At 34.8% G+C, this 20,712-nt stretch overlaps 1 protein-coding gene across 2 annotated transcripts in view; it reads right to left on the bottom strand.

Annotated features, from left to right (window-relative positions):
* SNX13 (sorting nexin 13) overlaps nt 1-20,712 on the bottom strand; it is a 135,968-nt gene that overhangs the window by 90,124 nt on the left and 25,132 nt on the right. For both annotated transcript variants that reach the window (XM_047841195.1, XM_047841186.1), the window contains exon 2: nt 1,876-1,988. In XM_047841195.1, coding sequence (XP_047697151.1) covers nt 1,876-1,988 — 113 coding nt within the window. The remainder of the gene's footprint in view (nt 1-1,875; nt 1,989-20,712) is intronic.

Here is a 20,712-nt window from a genome sequence, read left to right on the forward strand (position 1 = left end):
GAAATCTCTCCTTTTCAGAGAAACATGTCAAAACAGTCTCCTTTCCAATCGGTAAAATCAATCATGAGCCTATAGAGAAGAGGTGCAACCATATAGTTATGCAACCATGCTGCTCTGGTCTTAATTTGTAACAAAGAAGTCTAATTTATGAAGCAAAGAAGGCTGTAGACCTATAAAGTCTTCAGTCATCTTTATCATCAACAAAGATATTCAAAATTTTACTTATCTAATTCCTATGGCTTATTTCTAATTGCTTCAGTATATAGTATCATATCTAAGCAATAATGATGAAAATACTCAATCTGAAATATAGTTTTAGGAATAGTCCTTGAGGTAAATGTTTGATTTCTCACTTGTGCTACAAAGAGTGGGTGCACTCCCTATAAAATGGCTACACATAACTTTCAAACCCTATTGTGAAAGAGGTGGGTGGTGTTATGTACATTTAGAAGTCAGTTCTTGAGTATCTTACAGGGTCTCTCAGGACACAGTTTATATATGCTATTCAATTCAGCTAAGTTCTTTAAACCTATAGGTTCAAATAGCTCTTCCAAATATTTGGGGTCTCAAAAGATTTTTTAAAAAGAACTCAAGAGGGTGCCTAGGTGGCTGTGTCAGTTAAGCACCCAATTCTTGACTTTGGCTCAGTCATGATCTTACTACAGTTCGAAAATTTGAGTCCCATGTCAGCCTACTCCACGATGACAGCCAGAAGCCTGCTTGGGATTCTCTCCCTCTCCCACCCTCCACACTGGTGCCCGTGCTTGCTTTCTTTCTCTCAAAATACATAAACTTAAAAAAAAAAAAAAAAAAAAAGAGCTCAAAGGTATTCATTCCACAATTACATAAATGTATCTTAAAAATACAGACACACACACAAACATATATGTACATTCACACACACATAGTAACAACAAAATACTCAGCTAAGCGACCTTGGTTTGAGTATCTAAATAACAAGCATCTACCTCTGTTTTCTATAGATTTTCTCATATACAACTCACATCTGATACCAAATGCTCCATATAGGAAGCTATACTAAATCATGACTGAAACCTCTCTTGTAAAGGATTATCAATCCAAGGTAAAGCATAAACACTGTTAACCAAACAAACATGAAGACAAAAAGGCAAAATCAGTTGTTCGAATTTTCTATAACAAAGTAACAGCATTCTCCAAGGGAAATTAACATGGTTTGAAGTCTAATCAATGAAACAGTATCTTCTATACTATATAAAACTTGAATCATCTCAATATAACTTATTAATATAATAGATTTAAAATTTTTTCACTCCTAAAAGGTAGTAACACCAAAAGGAATAAAAACTCTTTAAAACTGTCAAATTATACAGAAAGTTTGTATCATTGGAAATTGAAAGCTTTTTGAAAATGATTATGCATATTTCTGATACAAATTACAATCACCATTGCTTTTTTTTTGTTTGTTTATTTTTGAGAGAGAGACAGAGAGGGCATGCAAGCACGAATCGGGGGGGGGGGGGGGGGGGCGGGGTAGGGATAGAGAGAGAGGAGACACAGAATCCAAACCAGGATCCAGGCTCTGAGCTGTCAGCACAGAGCCCGACAAAGGGCTCGAACTCACGAACTGGGAGATGATGACCTAAGCCAAAGTCGGATGCTCAACCGACTGAGCCACCCAGGTGTCCCCCATTACATTGCTTTTATTTTATCAGGTATCTTAATTTTATTTAACTTTGGTAAAAAATAATTTGCAAAAAAAGAGCATTCACAAACCATACTTCCATTTCTCATGGTCATTTTTTTCTTCTTCTTGAGGTCTCATGGTCATTTGTTTCAATTTTTAACAACAGAGTATGACATAGCAATTATAAGATTATCTTTGAGAATACTTACCCACCCACAAAGCAGAGGATATAAAATGCCAAATAAAATATTACAAAAGGTCCAAAGGTTATTAGAGAAAGGACAATGCCAAGGCTTCCCCATCCCCATATGGATAGACTGGTCTGAAATAAAGAAAAGGAAAATAATTTTTAATAAATAAATGTCCATATGAATTAGAAAAAAACAAAACTTTTACATTCTTTCAACATATACAGTACTATTTGCAGTATTTGTTACATATTTGTTTTTGAAAATGTTAACTACATTCTTGGAGACTTATCTCTAAGAAACAATATACAGAATCCATATGTAGAAAGGGATTTATAGTACATCAGCAATGATTTTTTAAAAATCTAGTGGCAATGTAAAGCACAAAAGCAATCATTACACAAACTGTTGAATGGTATGCTGGCATGAGAAATGATAAAAAAAAGTACTTATAAAAACATTTACATATGCACACATATATATAAAAGGTTAAATAGCCTCCAAAGTTGTACATGTTTAGAGTATTTCATCTTAAAACTAAGTTCCAACAGAAATACAGTATAACAACATTTTTTAAAACTTAAAATTTCAAGGTAAGAAATCCACATCTCACTGAAAATTTTACTCAAATTTACATAGAAATTTATAAAATTATAATTGCACAACTTCCAATTTTGTTACCAAAATATACCATGAGCTCAAAAAACATCTCCAAAATTCTCAATCCTTAAAAATAAACAAAAAACCCTGTTTTGTTTAGAATTATACTGTATTATATATTTAAAATACTCCTTTTGTTGAAGGCAAACTGGATTTTAGCAATTTAAGTCCTTACGAATAAATAAACGTATTCAATTCAGTAAGTTCCTACATGCATTTGCCTTGCACTGTGAGGTCTACAAAGGATGCACTTGTCCCATTCCTGCCATCAAGGAGCACAGAGAAGAATGTCTTACAGGAATGAAACAATTAGACACTGAACCAAAAGAAAATAATAGAAAGCATTATAAGATGCTAAAGTGAACAAAATTAATGACCAAAAAACTGGAATAGACAGTAAGTTCTATGGATTATGAGAGAAAGAACAGTTTTATTTATTCATTCATTCCTCAGTCAATGAATGTTTCTTATGTGCTATAAGCTGAAGGTGCTTGGGGAAACCACAAGGAATAAAACATATCCTCATAAGGCTACTTTCTAGAAAAGAGAGCAATAAGCATACTCTCATAAATTTACACATTTGCGTAAGTTTACATTCCAGAAGGGGAAAAAAACAAGTAATAAATAAATGTACAGTTATATCAGCCAGCGAAAAGTGCTATGGAGAAAAATAAAGCAATTACATATGATTGCTATATAAGTTATATATATAGGACTATATAAGAAGCTTTCAGCTAGATGACATATGAACAGAAATCTTAGAAAAGATTTATTTAAGTATAATTTATAATAATGAGTCTTCCTACCCCAAGTAATGTTTTTCCATTTATTCATATCCTCTTTAATGTCACTCTGTGGAAATTTTAAACATTTCTTCTTCTATATAAGGCTACTTCAATCTTGTTCGTTTGTATTTATTATCCTTTTTCCTCATTCTGGCCACTATTATCTTTTTAACCAGAGGACAGAACACCCACTGATGAAGTTTCTGCTCTGACCTCATGATTTCCTCCTTGAATCAGCTGGGGAAACTATTTCACCTACAGAAGTGGTCTCTGACTTCTAAGAGCTGAAAGTAAACCATGGGGATTTAAAATACAAAAGCAGTCCAATCCTTCTGCTGAACATCCAGTACCTGATCCACACTACAGTACAGCCAGAGGCCCAACTATGGAAAGCAGATGCTATTTCCCAAGATTCACTCAAAACCTTACCCACTGAATTCCCTGCAAAGAGTTCTCATACACTCTCAGGAAAGCTGAAACCAGACTATGACCCAAATACTTTAATCAATCTACCTTCTCCATTGAGATCTGGCCTAATATTTACAATATTATTCTTTCTTTACAATGTTAGATTTATGCTTGCTAGCCAGTTTGTCAAAACTAAACAACTTGCTGCTTGGATATTTTAAGAGGTTTTAAAATGAAACGAAGCAAACTGGCTATCTCTGTAGATAAAGGAAGGAAGCATGCAATTGGAGGACAACCCACAGGAGGCTTCTCAAATATTCAGTAGGGTTCTATTTCTTAATCAACTGTTTGCCTTAAACTGAATAAATGTAATATTTCTTCTATGTGAATCATACATCTCACAATTAAAAAAATTTTCAAAGAAGAATCACAGTTAGTTAATATGGGGAAGATTATTTAATGCAGCAGTTAGTTAACATGGTAGATGCTCGAATGTCTAAAACATAAGTTTTCAGAATCTTGTCTCTTCTCATTTGAAAATGGTAGCAAAATGATCAAAAAATAAATTATTACTCATTCATTCTACAAACACTTGTCAATATCTATCACAATGTGCCAGGCACTAGTGACTTAACGGTGAACAAAATAGACATTACTGTCATAGTTTTAAAATTCTACAAGAGAAGACCCTTTGTGAAAGAAATTTTTATATTCCAGAGACTAATAAAATTAAGCATGTCAAATCAAGCAAGTCAGGGGCTCATTTATAGTTAACGTCAAATTTTAAACTGTTCATGGAAACACCAGAATAGTGAATTGTCCAAAACTAGAAAATTTCATATTATTCCAAGTGTTCCCAGATATAATGTAATTGGTTGATATTATTATGTTATTATTTGGTGAGATTAAGAAAAACAACTAATCTTATACCATATAAAAATCTTGAGTTCTAATTATTTCCTAAGATGAGAAAATTTAGGATAATTCTGTACCACATCAGAAACTTTTTACAAATTCAAATAAGTATTAATTACCTCAAGAACTGACCTACCATGGAAGCCAAAAAATAGAAACAGACCTCTATCACAGTGATTTACATTAAAATAATACTTGATATATTATCATTTTCTCCTCTAAATACAATAATCAACACCGAAATATCCATGCTATGTGATTCCCTAAACTCACGGACTTATCAAGGAGGCACTGGAAGAAATTTTCAAAATCATCTACTCTAGTGCTTCTCAAACTTTAAGGACCTTAAATACAGACTCTTAAAATGCAGATGCTAATCCATTATCTTTGTGATTCTTTCATTTCTAACAAGCTATCAGAACTGTTTAGAACTAAGAACAACTATCTATTTATAATTTTCCTTAATCTCTAGGTCCACAAAACCTTTTCCACAACTCCAAAATTCAAAAAGCTTTGAGAACCAAAGCTGTACCAAACATTCTAAATACTATCTCATTTATTTCTCAGAACATTTTATGAAGTAATCAAGAACTTAGTACAGCATAGTGCCCCAAAAGTATGGACTTTGTAGTTAGACTGAGTGCAAATCTCACCTTTACTATTTATTAGTTGGGTAATCACCAAATGCCTTAATTTCCTCACCTATGTGGCTGTTGTGGGGAGTAAATGAGTCCCTGGTCTTGTATTCAATTTTACCTTAATCACAATTATTCCTAGTTTAGCAAGAGAGAAACCAAGCCACAGAGAAGCTTAAAATAAAAAACTGCCCAAGGTCATGCAAGCTAGTAAGTATAAAAGTGAGATTTGATTCTAGGGAAATCCCAACTCCTTATTAAACCTTAAAATTTGTCACTGACAACTACCTAAAGTTAAATCACAAAAAGAAAAGAATGTTAAAATCATCAACGAGTGCTTCCCTTTATCCAAAAATTAATCAATTTAATACGCTTCCCAAGATATTAGTCAGAAAATGTCTTGTAATGAATATAATAAGTCCCTGGTCTGAATATAAGTATATAATTTTTATTATTAGAAAATCAACATAACCATGTATACCCTACAAAAGTAACGGAAAGAATTTCAAGGGTCTCAATTTATGAGTATGTCCTGACACCTATACACATCAGTGTGGCTTTGAGCACAGGGACACATAGACATAAAAACTGACCCCTGCTTCCAAGATGTTCAAGAACCAAGAAAGGATAATGACTCCTGACAACAGGAAGCAAGTGGAAATAATTTTCCTTGTAATATTTTATGCCTATCAAGTCCTATTGATATCTATTTCATCTGTTCCTCACCATAGTCTCTTATGATAGTAAAGGTAGCATCATATAATAGTAAGAACACAAAGAAAATACAGTCAGTTTACCACTAACATTCTGTGTAACCTCTGTAAAATCACTCTCTTTGATCCAAAGTTCCCATTAGCACAGTAAGTGGAAGTCAAATCTAACTGTAATAGATTGATTAAGTAACTTTCTTCATAATGACACAGCTATTTCAATGCAAAGCCAGACCCAGATTCTCCTGGCTATAGGAGAATGGGACTAAGTGGAAAGAGCTATTTAATTTTAGATCACATAAAAAACAGATGGTCAGAGCTCCCACAACATGGACGTCAGACTGTGATGTAAGTCTCACTAGAATGGGTCAACCACCCTCAGAGTTATAATGACCTGGTATATCTGAACACATTATATGGCATAGGGCAGCCAGACAGATAGGGATGAGAATCTTAAAACTGATACTACTTCAGCGCCAATTTGGGTCACAGAAGTCATATGATTTCTTATGAAATCTTACTTCTTATGAAACTTTACTTACTTAACAAAAAAAATAAGTACTCATAAGAAGGGTGGCCTTATTGTAACTATATGGAACCTTGTCTTATTCAACATTATATAATAATTTAACCAAAGCCTGGTACAAAGAAGTTGTTCACTAATTATGTAACTATTTAATTTACTAACTAGAGAAGTAAAATGAAAGGGATGGAAGAAAAGGGGAAGGGAAAAAGGAGGGGAAAGGGGAAATGGCAAGAAAGGAAGAAGGTCTAGGAAAAGTGAAAAGGAAAAGCAGCCTAAATTGAAGTGCTCCTCCAACCCTCACCTTATGGCTTTAAGCAGAGCTATACATTCTTTCTAGTACAAACCATACCAAATTCCCACTCTCAAAAATCACTCAAAAAGCTAGACTTTGTTCTTCCACGAGACTGATGTACAAAAAAGCTTTCCTTAGGCTGCCTCAACACATGCTCACGGCATCCCACCTTATTATTTCCTTTTCAGGGAGGAAGTCACAGAACAGGAGGCACACAGGGATCATGAGTACATTTGCTGGGGCAACTGGTCCCAAACCCCGCTTTTCACACTCCAGGGACACAGGAATAAAGATCCTCTTCCACTCACTCTTACTTAAGATACCTAGTATATTCTTGGGAGGATAGTTAAAGACTACTGTGATCGGGTGTATTGAGCCAGGGGAGATAGAGGGCCTGTGGAAAGGGTAGACACCTCAGGCAATGACCCTGGTCTCCAAGATGGCTGAATACCCAACCTGCAAAGGTAACAGCCACTGGATACTTGTGGAGTTCCTCCTACCTCTCCCAATCGGGGGTGTGTATTTTTAGTTCTCTGGTAATAGAACCTTCTCCCTTACAAGAAAAGTGTATTGTTCAACTGTTACAGATTTTCAAGAATGAATTATACACAAATACACAGATGACCGCTTGAACAAACCCTTCACTTTTTATTAGAGCAGTAGTTATAAAAGGTCATAGACTACCACACAATTATACACAATCAGGACTCCTAGCATCCAATGACAAAGAATATACAAGCTACAATAAATTACTGTTTTTTAAACTAAATTACTGTCAATTACCACATACCTATACACAGTTTGAAAACAATAGCAGGTACATTCATAATATGCATTTGTTTATTCAGGATACAAACTATGTTATAGGCTGCAGACCCTCTTCTCATCCCCACAGCCCATACACTGGGAATCACTGAACTGGAGTCTTGATGTAACTGCAGTATTGAAAACAAAAGAAAACAAAAGACTGTATTAACTGAACACTTTCTCTTATACAGGAAAAATCATAAAATTATTTAAAATGTGGATGAGGCAGTATAGCAAAGAATAGTCCTGACAGGCTTCCAATAAATACTCAAAGCCTCAAATTGAAAAACTACTTTACCAAAGTTTCCCGAATTTCCAATAAAAGGTCTATAGTAGATACATAAGAATGAAATAAATTAATCAAAAGAGCTTTTCAGAGACTACATATTTCTAGTTACACATACTGTTTTGGAGTCTATGTAAGTAATAAATCTCAAAAATAATAGAGATATGTTTAAATAATAAACCTTCAATCTCCATCAAAAAGAAGCAAAATTGATTCTTTTCCTAATGTTTCCATTTGGCAGATAAAGGTCTATTTTTAATTTGTTTATGAAGGAGACAAACATATGTGTGTATATATACGACATATGTGTACATATGTCGTATATATATATGACATACAAAAAGGAAAAGTATTCCCTAAAAAATAACTGATTAATGCAAAAATGTTAAACATACCAAAGAATAAGACAGTTAAATTTCTAATTATGTGCTACTAGAATCCATCAAGATATCAGAACGGAAAATACCGGTTCTATGTATTCTACACAAATTGCATTTTTTTTTTGTATCAGCATACTGACCCTGATTATTCTGAATTCAACTACATATTAGTAAAGTATGTATAGCTATCATTCACCTAAGAAAGAGAGTTATAAATAAACACACATTTGCTTATTTTTTTTAATATAAGTATATACAGATACTTTTTTAAATGATTTATGAGGAATGAAGAAAATGGAAGTAGAGGAGACAATTATAAGAACTAGACATCTAAAAATACTTTGCTGTGTGGATCTGATTTTGTAATGGTATAAATACGTTTATACCATCAAAAGCAAAGTAAAATCAATCTAACTATATACTACTAATGTGGAATAACCACACAGAGAAACTATTTTAAGTGATTTTACAATACAGTTATTCAACTGTGGATCATTAGTGGTATGCACTCTAATAACAATAACAATGAAAATCTAATAGTGTGCTTCAGTAGAAAAATAGTGTTGACAGTTCCACTAAAGCAAACCAGGGCTATTGAAGCAATGGTTGATTCCAAGACTGGGGCAGGAAATAAGTTTAAACTGGGCCTGCGCACCTTGATATACCAGAAAGCTACTATAGACTGCTGAGGACAAGTCAGAAGGACTCAGGAGAGGCGTGTGGGTGGTTCAGTCAGGCTCTTGACTTTTGCTCAGGTCATGCATGATCTCACGGTTCATGGGTTTGAGCCCCCCAAACAAATAAACTTTAAAAAAAGGACTCAAGACAACCTGAAAACGCTTTAATTGGTTAAAGATGGCATCACTAAAATTAGTAACTGCAGTGGATGGGAGCACTTCAAATATTTGAGTTCATGAAAATATGAAGACTTTTTAAAATTCCATTAATGACCTTTAAAGGGTGCAACTCTGTTTGAAAAGTGGCACAGAATTAAGCATTTATCAGGGTAATCAGAAAGTTTATGAGAATTTAATTTCTCTTTAAGGAAATACTCCATATAATAAAGAAGAAATGATAGAATCAGAATAGCACCATATTGCAATCCTTAATATATTAGAGGTCTAGCAGAGGAAGAAGGGAAGGAGGGAGAGAGAGAGAGAAAGAACACAAACCAGATATCATATGCTTCCTGAAAGAAAAAAACACACCACCATCTATGAAATATTCTTGTATGGAGGTGGAATCAAACCTGAATCTGATTTCAGGAAATCAGAAGACTAGAGAAAATGTTATAGTACACCATGGCGATGACCTAAGCAAAAACTCGAGACTGTGAGAAACACTAAAGGGCAAAAAACACAGAGTTCCTTCAACAAATGAAGGGTAAGAGAAAACCCATATAAGAGAAGGGGGCAAGGGAGGAAGGAAGAGGGTTTGGGAGAATCTGTGGGTAAAATTGCAATACGTAGAGCTTATTCAACTTGATTTTAACAGAAATACAGTGGAGAAAGGAAAAGAGAAAAAAAGGATGAGGAAGGAAAAGAGAAATGGGTAATGGGTAATTCTTAATATTTTCTGGATATTTAATGATATTAAGTTACTGCTTATTTTTGACTTGGTAGAATGACATTAAGGTTATATTTTAACAAAGAGAATCTTTATGTCTTACAGACACATGAGGAATTATTTACAGATTAAATCCTATATCTAGAATACACTTCAAAATAATTCTGTAAGTAGAGACTGGGGAAAAAGTGAAAAAACCATATAGATAAAATATAACTGCCCATGTGTTGATAAATGTCTAAGCTGGGCATGAGGATAGGGAATTCATTATATTAATCTTTCTACTTTTAATGCTTGAAATGCTTTATTAAAAAATTGTTTAAGCATACACAATAATCACAAAATTTACATACATAGCAAATGTACTTGAATTTCTTAAGTAACCACTTCACAAAATAAACAGCCCACAAACATGCTCCATGTTTACACCCCAGAAAATAACTTGGGATTAAAAATTTCCTATCATTAGTTCACAGTAGAACAACATACACTTGGCTATTATTCTTTTAGGGGCCCCTGGGTAGCTCAGTCAGTTAAGCATCCAACTTCAGTGCAGGTCATGATCTCATGGTTCATGGTTTTGAGCCCCACGTTGGGAACCATGCTGACAGCTCAGAGCCTGGAACCTGCTTCAGATTCTGTGTCTCCCTCTCTCTCTGCCCCTCCCCTACTCACATGTGTCTCTTTCAAAAAGAAAAGAGAAGAAATGAAAAGAAAAAGAAAAGAAAAAGATTCTTTTAAATATGCAACTAAGTAATGAGTTTTAACATCCTATTTTTTGCGTGGTCATGTGCATGTTTTATATAAGAACAACTATTCAAAATAATTATTTTGGGGGATTTCATATGATTCTATAATAATTACATAGCTATATACTGGGCCTTAATTATACAAAGATGTATCAGTTTCTGTCCTCAATATGCTCACAAACTAAATAAGTAAAATACATTTGTAATGACAATATAGAACAGTGATTATCACAATAAAAAGATTTACAAAGTGGAAATACAGAAAAGATAAAGCCTCTAGAGCAAACTCCTTTGAAATTGCCTTCAAAAGGCAATTTTTCAGTTAAGAAAATCAATCTCTTTTCTTTACAGTCACCTACTTTTTTTTCCATCAAAATGGTATTACCCAAAACTGATTACAAACTTTATTCACTAAAGTTCTGATAATTTCCAAAAATAAAAACTCCAACTGAACAAAGATTCACAGATGCTAAGGCTATTCAAGAGAAAGTACCCTTGGATTTAAAAGTAGGACAGAGAATATCATTTGTTTACTGAATTTAAGCCTAATGCTCAAGGCTATTTATAATGTTATCCCTAAATATATTTAAAGATTCCATTTATAAATGGCAACAAAGTAAGTTGTGAGGGATAAATGCACTATTCAAGAACTTCCAAAAAACTACACATAATCAAAGACATTCTTTTCAACAAATAATACTGGGAAAAATAAACATCCATATGCAAAAAAAAAAGAAGAATTTAAGACAACATATCTTATAACTGTCATAAAAAAGTAACTCAAAATAGATCAAAGACCTGAAAGTAAAAGACAAAACTATAAAACTCCAGAAGAAAACATAAGAGAAAACCTACATGACCTTGAGCATGATGATGACTTTTTAGCTACAACACCAAAGACAACCCATTAAGAAATAAATGATAAACTGCACTTCATTAAAATTAAAAACTTCTGTTCAGCAAAAGATAGTATCACAATAAGTAAAAGATCAGCCACAGAGTAGGAGAAAATATTTGCAAAAGACGCATCAGATAAAGGAGTTATCCAGAATATACAAAGAACTCTTAAAATTCAAAAATAAGAAAACAAACAATCCTAATTAAAAAATGAGCCAAAGACTTTAATAGACACCTCACTGAAGAAGATATACACGCAAATAAGCATGTGAGAAGATATTCTACATCATATGTCATCAGGGAGATATGAATTAAAACCACAATGAGATACCACCACACATCTATCAGAATGGCCAATATCCAGGACACTGACAACACCAAATACTGACATGACGTGGGACAACAGGAAATCTCATACACTGCTAGTGAGAAGGTAAAATGCCACTCTGGAGGTCAATTTGGCAATTTCTTACAAAACTAAACATACTCTTACCATATGATCCAGAAATCATGCTCCTTGGTATTTACCCAAAAGGAATGAAAACATGCCCATAAAAAACCTGCACAGAATTCATTTAAAGCAAGTGTATTCATCACTGGCAAAACTTAGAGCAACCAAGATGTCCTAAAGTAGTTAAGTAGATAAACTGTGGTACGTTCAAACAATGGAATATTATTCACCACTAAAAAGAAATGAGCTATCTAACCATGAAAAGACATGGAGAACCTTAAATGTGTGTTACAATGTTAAAGAAGCTAATATAAAAAAGTTACATACTGTATGATTCCAACTACATAACATTCTGCAAAAGGCAAAACTATGAAGACAATAAAAACATCAGTGGTTGAGGGAGACAAGATAGGAAGATGAACAAGAGTACAGAGAATTTTTAGGGGACTGAAAATACCCTGGATGATATTATGATGGATATGTTACTATTGCTGCAACCCACCAAATGTACAACACGAACAAAGGTGAACCCCGAGGTAAACTAGAGTTTGGGTGATTATCATGCATCTATTTAAGTTTAGCCTCCACAAAATCTACCATTCTTGTGAGAGATATATAAGGGAGACTACATGTATATGAGAACAGAAAACAGATGGGAATCTCTATACCTTCCCCCCAATTCGTAAACTGAAAATTGCTCACCGAAAAATCTTTTAAAAACTACATATGAATAATCACAAGTACAAAATGATTTCACAAAGAGAGAAAATGATAAGATGTCATCAGTTATAAATTAAAAGAACAAATGCTAAAAGTCAAACTCAAAATTCATGCAACTTTTAATGAAATGTAAAAAAAAAAACCACAGAACTATTTTTATATATTAAAATTAACTATTTAAATTCACTTCACAAATTTCATAATCTCTCATCTTAGTATAGGAAACTAGAGATCAACCACTCTGACACAGAAAACTCTAAGATAAACTACAAACATATAAAAAATATGTATCACCTAAGTATGGAAAATTATTAGATCATCAAAATTTTGGTTGATATAATATACCAGCACATACTTCAATTCCACTTAGACTCCCCTCTCCACCCAAAGAAAATTACACTTCCCTTATTCAAGGCTCCTAGTAAATAAATACCTCTTATAATCTACTATGATATGGTGAAAAGCCAGTGAATTCAAAAATTAATCATCAAATTCTAACATTTTGTGGCACTATTTTAAATATAATTTTTAAAAATTTTTTTTATTAGTTTTCTTTATTTTTGAGAGGCAGAGAGAGACAGAGCATGAGTGGGGGAGGGGCAGAGAGAGAGGGGAACACAGAATCTGAAGCAGGCTCCAGGCTCTGAGCTGTCAGCACAGGGCCCTAGGCGGGGCCCAAACTCAGGAACCATGAGATCATAACCTGAGCTGAAGCTGGACACTCACTCGACTGAGTCACCCAGGTGCCCCTTAAATATAATTTTTAATTGTAAGTTCTAATTTTTATACCAATGAAATTTATTTACTTACAAGAAAAAGCTGTTGCTAAAACATGCACCATCAAAACTATGACAGTTCCACTTGCAAGAATCATTACTCTTCCCTCCCATGAAGAAAAAGCAGAAAAGCCAAAGGTAAGCTCCAATATATCTCTCTGATTTTCCCATGGAATGAGTAGGAGACTTCCTATAAAAATTGACTCAACAAAAAGAAATAAATCAAGATAATACAGTAAGCCCTAACAAATTAGGTGTTCTGAACTTGAAACTGACAGAAACATTATTTATCTGGGTTGCATTCTTGGGGCAAAACAACAAAGTAGAGTGGGAAGGGTGTGAGAAAGAGACAGAAACAAAGAGACACAGAGAGAGAGAGAGAGAGGAGAGGGAGGGTGTTTTAATTCTGTACTAAAATATTCAGCATAAAATAATAGAAAAATATCCTAAGTGTTCAGAATCAAGACCTCAGCAAACAAGGAGCAGAGGGTAAGGAAAATTCACTGTCAGAATACTTACTGCATGTGGAGTAAGTCTCAGCCCATTTGACTTCATGACCCAATTATTATTCAATCTTCCAAACTAAGGGATTGAACCTGTCTCCTTTTCCACCATAGTCTTCTGTGGCTTCCAGTCAAGTTTCCTCTCTTATCCTAATATGCAATAGAACCAAATATATCTCAAATATCTCAGTAGGTGATTCGGAGATCTTTGTTTGATCTCTGGTTGATCTTTGTTATAAACAATTTAAGGTTGGAGAAAGGGATCAAAAAGTGGTGTGTTTTATTTGGCCAACAAATGATTTTTTTTTAATTCTTAATAAACATTTAAAACATCACATACAAATCAGAATTTCAGGCTTTTCTTGAAAAATGAAAAATTTAGATATCACAGAATAACATGCCTGCAAGGGAACAATGAGATAAAATTGAGTGGCAATAACCCCCATGAAAATGAGCCAGGAAGTCCTCAGTATTGCCACAGTACCAACACCTGCTAAGGTTTATCTGATTCTGGGTCCAAGATGTAATTTATCGTCAGAACTTCACAGCTGTTTTAAAGATGCCAAATGTTGACCTATAACTATGTCATTATCAAAAGTGGGAAAACAGAAGATAAACCAAGAGTAACATGTTTTAAAAACGGCAACAGTCTATTACTTAGTGGAAGCAAAGGTATAAATGCATGTGCCCATTTCATGGAAGAGACCTGAATTCACATATCTAAGTCAGGCCTTTCCTTTTCCCTAGTTTAGTCTGACAACAAACACTTTAAAGAAGAATAAGCTAATAGTCTCTAGAAGAATCCAATGGGTAAGAAAAGGAAGGAAAAAAATTAGGAAATCACAAATAGGGATTACAAACAGGAAACTTCTGAAATCTATTAAAGTGGTTAGGGATAAAAGGAGGGGCAATGGGGTGGCTCAGGAGGTTAGGTGTCCAACTGGTGATTTTAGCTCAGGTCATGATCTCACAGTCCTGGGATCGACCCCCATTATTGGTCTTAGTGCAGAGAGTAAAGCCTGCTTGGGATTCTCTCTCTCCCTCTCTCTCTGCCCCTCCGCTACTTGTGCTCCCTCCCTCTCTCTCTCTCCTTCAAAATAAGTAAAGGGATCAAGGAAAATTAATACTGCTCTGTACATATGCCCTGATCATCTTTAAGAAAAAAAAAAGAAGAAAAAAAAATCCTGCAATTCCCAGGATTCTGTTTTCACTGTCATAGAATCTTCTATACATCCAATCCCTGAGTAACTTTGTTTTCTAATCCACCACTTTTCACTACCTCTTATGTACTGTGACTTTCAGAACTGTGCCTCCAGCCCACATATGCCTCTTGAGTTTCTAAAAGTTACACTGAACTGCATACTTAACATTTCTGCCTAAGGTTCTCATGGGTACCTCAAATTCATCATGTCTAAAATGAAACTCATTACATACCTTAAATATCTCCTATATTCCCTTACTTAAAAGAAGCATCAGTGCCTATCCAATTACTGAAAAGATAAATCTCAGAGTTATCTTGGACTGTCCCCTCTTGGAACTGTCACATCCAACTAATTACATTTTATATCCTAAATATCTCTTGGCTCCTTCCCCTCTTCACCATTAAAGCCTTAGACAAGACCTTCACTATAGCCTGCAAGACTACAATTTCTGCCTCCCCTCTATTCTATCCTCCTTACTGCCAAAATGACCTTTGAAAAGATTCTGAAATACCTGGCTATTCCATGAGCAGAACTCATTCTCTTCTGTGTATCCTTTAGGATGGATTATCTTTCCTCGTTAGCAAGAATCTCTATCAAATTCCCTTCAAGTACCAGCTCAAACTTACATGTTCCATGAAACAAGTCCTCCCTCACAAGCACATCTCTCTCCACAGAGAGAATGTTCAGTCCCTGCATTCTCTGTCTACACAGCACTATTTAAAATTCTACAGGGGCACCTGGGTGGCTCAGTCAGTCAAGCATTCGACTTTGGCTCAGGTCATAATTTCATGGCTCATGAGTTTTAGCCCTGCATCAGGTTCTGTGCTGATGGCTCAGGGCCTAGAGCCTGCTTTGGATTCTGTGTCTCCCTCTCTCGCTGCCCTCCCCCGCTTGCACTCTGTCTCTCTCTTAAAAATAAACATTAAATTTTTCTTTTTTAATTCTACAGAGTTATTCATATGTATGTGCCTTTCTAGACTGGAAGCTTCTTTCATTAATTGACTAAACATTTACTAAGATCTATCATGTGCCCACCATAGCCAAGTTCTGTGGTTTCAAAGATAAGTAAAGCACTGTTCATGCCTCAAGAAGCTCAGTCTTATGAAAAGAATCACATATATACAAATATAAAAAAATTCAGTAAGTAAAATGATAGAAATGCATCAGCTATTACAAGGCAATAAGTGATCTGATCCAGCATGAAGAAGAGAAAGGACAACAAATCAGAGGAAGCAACCTGAAACAGGTGATACCTAAGATTAGTCTCAGAGAGTAACAGGACATAGCCAGATGAAGAACAGGGAACCTGATAAAAAGACGACAGGAATAGGCACTGAAGCAAGAAATGCTTCCATGGGGAGTCCAGTGAAGGTTGTTTTTATAAAGTAGATTGTAAGAAGTATACATGATACTCAAGTTTAAACCATTCTATCAACTACCTGCAAGATTTCAAAACTGGAGACAGAAAAACCTATGAAGGGCAATTACAGTCATATTATCTAAAAGTCAGAAACAGGGCAAAGGTAGGGTGGATGGACCAAAGTCTATAGACTGGAGAAGTATCTGGATGACTCAACCAATAAACCTTGTGAGTAACTGCATGGAGCATGAGAAAGAGCCATCATCATAGCTTTTTAAGCTTCAGTAGTAACTGGCTGAACAAACAGTCACCCAAAACAACACCGAGGACAACAGGGTTGGGGGAATGTTTATTGTTTTGTTTTGTAGATGAAGAAGTCAAGTTCATTAAGGGGCATGTTGAGGGTAATACACAAGACCTCAAGTGAAGATAGTCTGCAAGCAACTGAATATAGTAATACAAGTTATTTTCAAGGAAATACTCTGGCTACAGATACAGAATTTGAAGTTATTGTCACACAAATAGTAATCTTATAAATTAGAATGAAGTAGATCATGAAGAGAGCATCAAGTCAAAACTGAAATACTGGTAACATCAACATTTTAAAGGGCAGAAAAAGAAAAATGAAGCCCATGAGGAGGGCTGAGAAGGCAAGCTTAAAAAGACAAAAAGAACCCATAACTCAGTGGAGTCCTAGAAGCTAACAGTATCTCCATAAGAAATAAGTTATCAGCAGTGTCCAGGGGACTTGACAACAAATGGTTAACTGATGATTTTACTGAGAGCAGCATAATAGAGTAGTAAGCATAGAACAACACTGCAGTAGTTTTAGGAATAAGTGGGAAGAGATTTGTATGTATGCCAGGCTCTAGGAAAAAACCTAGTAAAAAGAATACAGGTCAAATAGGTGTGACTGAGCAGTAGCTGAAGGGTTCAAAAGTACAAAGACAGTTGGACCTCTAATTAATTGCAAGAGGTATAGCTGTTTCCAAAATTTAAAGTTCTTTTACCGCACGGAACTTAGGTATCATGTTCAACGTTATCTCCTCATAGCTACCAAAATTCCTGGAACACAATACAATTCAAAGAGTCTGTGATATGTATGAATATGAATATATGAATGAACTCAGGAGGAGGCTCCTTTTCTAATAGAACTGACCCCCCCCCCAAAAAAAAACTAAAAAGAAATAGCCCCTAGAAGCATGTGTCTAGAAGTGGGATAATAAGAATTATCAAGTATCTCAAGTTATCATTTCAGAGATTCATTCACAATTAATGGAACTTAATGCACAAATGTATAGGATATGATGTCCCATGCTAAGATCTTTTCAGTCTTTGCCATCCAATTATTTAGGAGTGAACAAGAGAAAATAATTTTTATTTGAAATATAAAGCCAGTAATTGTTACATATGTAAAAAGCAGGTTACATCTACTCATCCCATCCTCTCATCCACAGCTCTAAGAATCCTATTATCCTACTTACGTTTCCCTCCCCCAACCTCACCATGGTCTAGACCAGGTATCTCTAGGAAGTCAACTTCCTTTCTATGACACAAAAGAAGTCAACTTACTGTTTAGCAGACAATGTATACCTTGTGAGACCTGACTTCATCAGTGATCTGAGCTAGGCTCTCTGTCAGTAACTTAAAAAAGTACAAATTGTAGCCAGCCAATGGTGGGCAATGGACCTGAAAAAGAATATGTACATTCTGGGGCTGAGGTGGCTATTTTAAGGAACAGATAAGCCAATGAATAAGCCAGGAAACCAACTGAGACAAAAACTGAAAATGAAGCAAACACACCCTGCAAAGCTGAGATGAGAGACTTTGTGGTTACCTGTGAGAGAAAGACAAAGTGGGAGAGAAGGAGAAAGAAGGATTGAAGAGGAGAGAGGGTGAGGAAGAAAGGGAGGGAAGGAGAGAAAGAGGAGGAGAGAGACTGAGAGAGTTGAGATCTCAGTCAGCTTTTCAGTTCCCACAGGACCAGCTGTGTTTCATTTTACTTCCCTGAATTCTCCTTTTTATATGAGGTAACTGGGGTATATTTCTGTTTCTTACAATTAAGATTCCCAACTGGAAAGTCCTAAACAAGATTAGATTAATGCCAGGAATACAGAAGCCGTTTTTGTTTTTCTAAGTCACTAAATAGGCACTACACACTGTAAGGCAGAAGTAGTTAGGAATTCCGGTTTCTAATCATAGCTCTCCTCTAAGATACCGTGCAAATCTGGGCAATCAAAATGTCTCTCAACTTTTGTTTACTGACTTTGAAAAGATGGAATTGGATTATAGATCTCCCATACTCAAATGGCTTAAAAGTTAACTTGAGATGACAGTGTGAGGGGTGTGTTTATGTGTACACACACAACAAATTCAAACATGTATTTACTCTTAAAGCAACCCTTTGGAAGTCTCTTGCAAATTTTTCTAACTACATGAAAGATGTAAACTTGGAATATAAAAGGGTGTTCTCCTAAGACCCCAGAAATCCATAAAGCAGCACCTAAAGCAAACGTAGTAACTATGTCAAAATACAAAACTTCCTTTCAAGACAAGCAAGGTATTCACCTGATATAATGCCTCCCTTCTTGGACTTTTCTCAAAAAAGTCCTACCTGCCTACCATACCTTAAAGGATCTTCTGAAGGATTCCTTAAGAATACAACACCATGTTCTGGTTCACATAAATGACCCCCACCATGATAGACCAGAGACAGCTACAATGGTGGATTTCTATATAATGGTGGATTTCTATAGCCGGTTTAATGTTCTGTGAGATGACCTGGCAGAAAAGCTCTATCAAATAACAGGTAGCCTAGCGAAAATGGTGACTCTGATATGACTGATAAGATCTTCTCTTAAAACTGTCAATTGGTACTAAGAGGGATAAAATCAGCAGTAAGGCAGTAACAGAGTCAATAATAATAATAGCAAAGCACTACCACAGGGGTTAACAAAAATCTAATGCTGAAGAGGGTCACAAGGTAACCAGATAGCTAAATAGGCAAGGCATTTCTCTGTTCTATGAAGCATGACTATGTAATAACGCTCTTATTTTACTGATTTCATCATCTACCTTTTCAATAAAATTCTTGTCACCTAAGATAATTCCAAAATCGCTCTGTGCTCTGCATGTTAAAAAAAAAAAAAAAAGTCTAATTTACCTAATACTTTTCATAAAGTTAAATAAATGCATTCTATGTACCTGTTATATCTCTATCTTCTAAAACTGAAGTAAAAATAAATAAATAAATAATGACCTCCAGAGTCTTTCCTCAAGTAGTATAAATGTAGGTTTATAACCTTATTTGGAATAAGTTTTCTCAGTTAACAGGAAAACTCAATTAGGTCTTCCAGGGTTAACAATAGTTTAACACTTTTTTTTTTCTTTCTAGGCAAACAGATAATTCAGTGAGGGCCATTTTACTATTAAAACCAAAGAAAAAATGAAATATATATATATATATATATATATGCACACTTCAATAATGACAGAGGGTCATTATTTAGTCCAACTAAATAAAAATCAGCCTTACCTCAAAAACAAGAGATTTGATGACTATTTAATCTACCTTAAAGCATTTACTTTAAATTTTCTACAACAACCATTCATCAAGTATAATATAAGGCATTGTTTTAATAAATACATTAAAGTGATACAATGGTCTCAAAATTTTTGATCAACACAGTAACTGCCAACCCCTACCAACTGACCCCAAAAATACAAGTGGAAGACAAAGAAATCTGACCTGCACTTAAGTCAATTAAAACCTAAACATATCTCCTTGAAAAAAGCCAAGACTATCTGTGTTGCTATTTCTTCTTTTCGATTATCTTCAGGTCGTTGTCCTAAATGACAATAAATAAATTTACTTAGACGTCTAAAACCATTCTCATGGGTTCTAGTAAGGAAAAAGAAATGAAGGAGTACAATTTCAGTTTGAATGAAAGGAACAAACCAAAATCAAATTCAATAAACCAATAAACCACAGGGAGCAAAAAAAAAAAAAAAAAAAAGGATAAGTGTGGTTGAAAATCTATTGCATAAAACATATCAAGAGCTCATACCTTTAAAAAAATTTTTTTGGCTCACTTTCTTTTCCAAGTCACCATGCTCTTATCATAGTGGAGGAGAGAGGAAACAAAAATAAATAAATAAATAAAACTAGGTGATAGGTAAAATGGAAAGACCCTACAATGAACAGTTACTACGTGCCCCAGAAATTTCACT

This window comes from Prionailurus viverrinus, chromosome A2 (genome assembly GCF_022837055.1).
Source record: "Prionailurus viverrinus isolate Anna chromosome A2, UM_Priviv_1.0, whole genome shotgun sequence".
NCBI classification, from domain to species: Eukaryota; Metazoa; Chordata; class Mammalia; order Carnivora; family Felidae; genus Prionailurus; species Prionailurus viverrinus.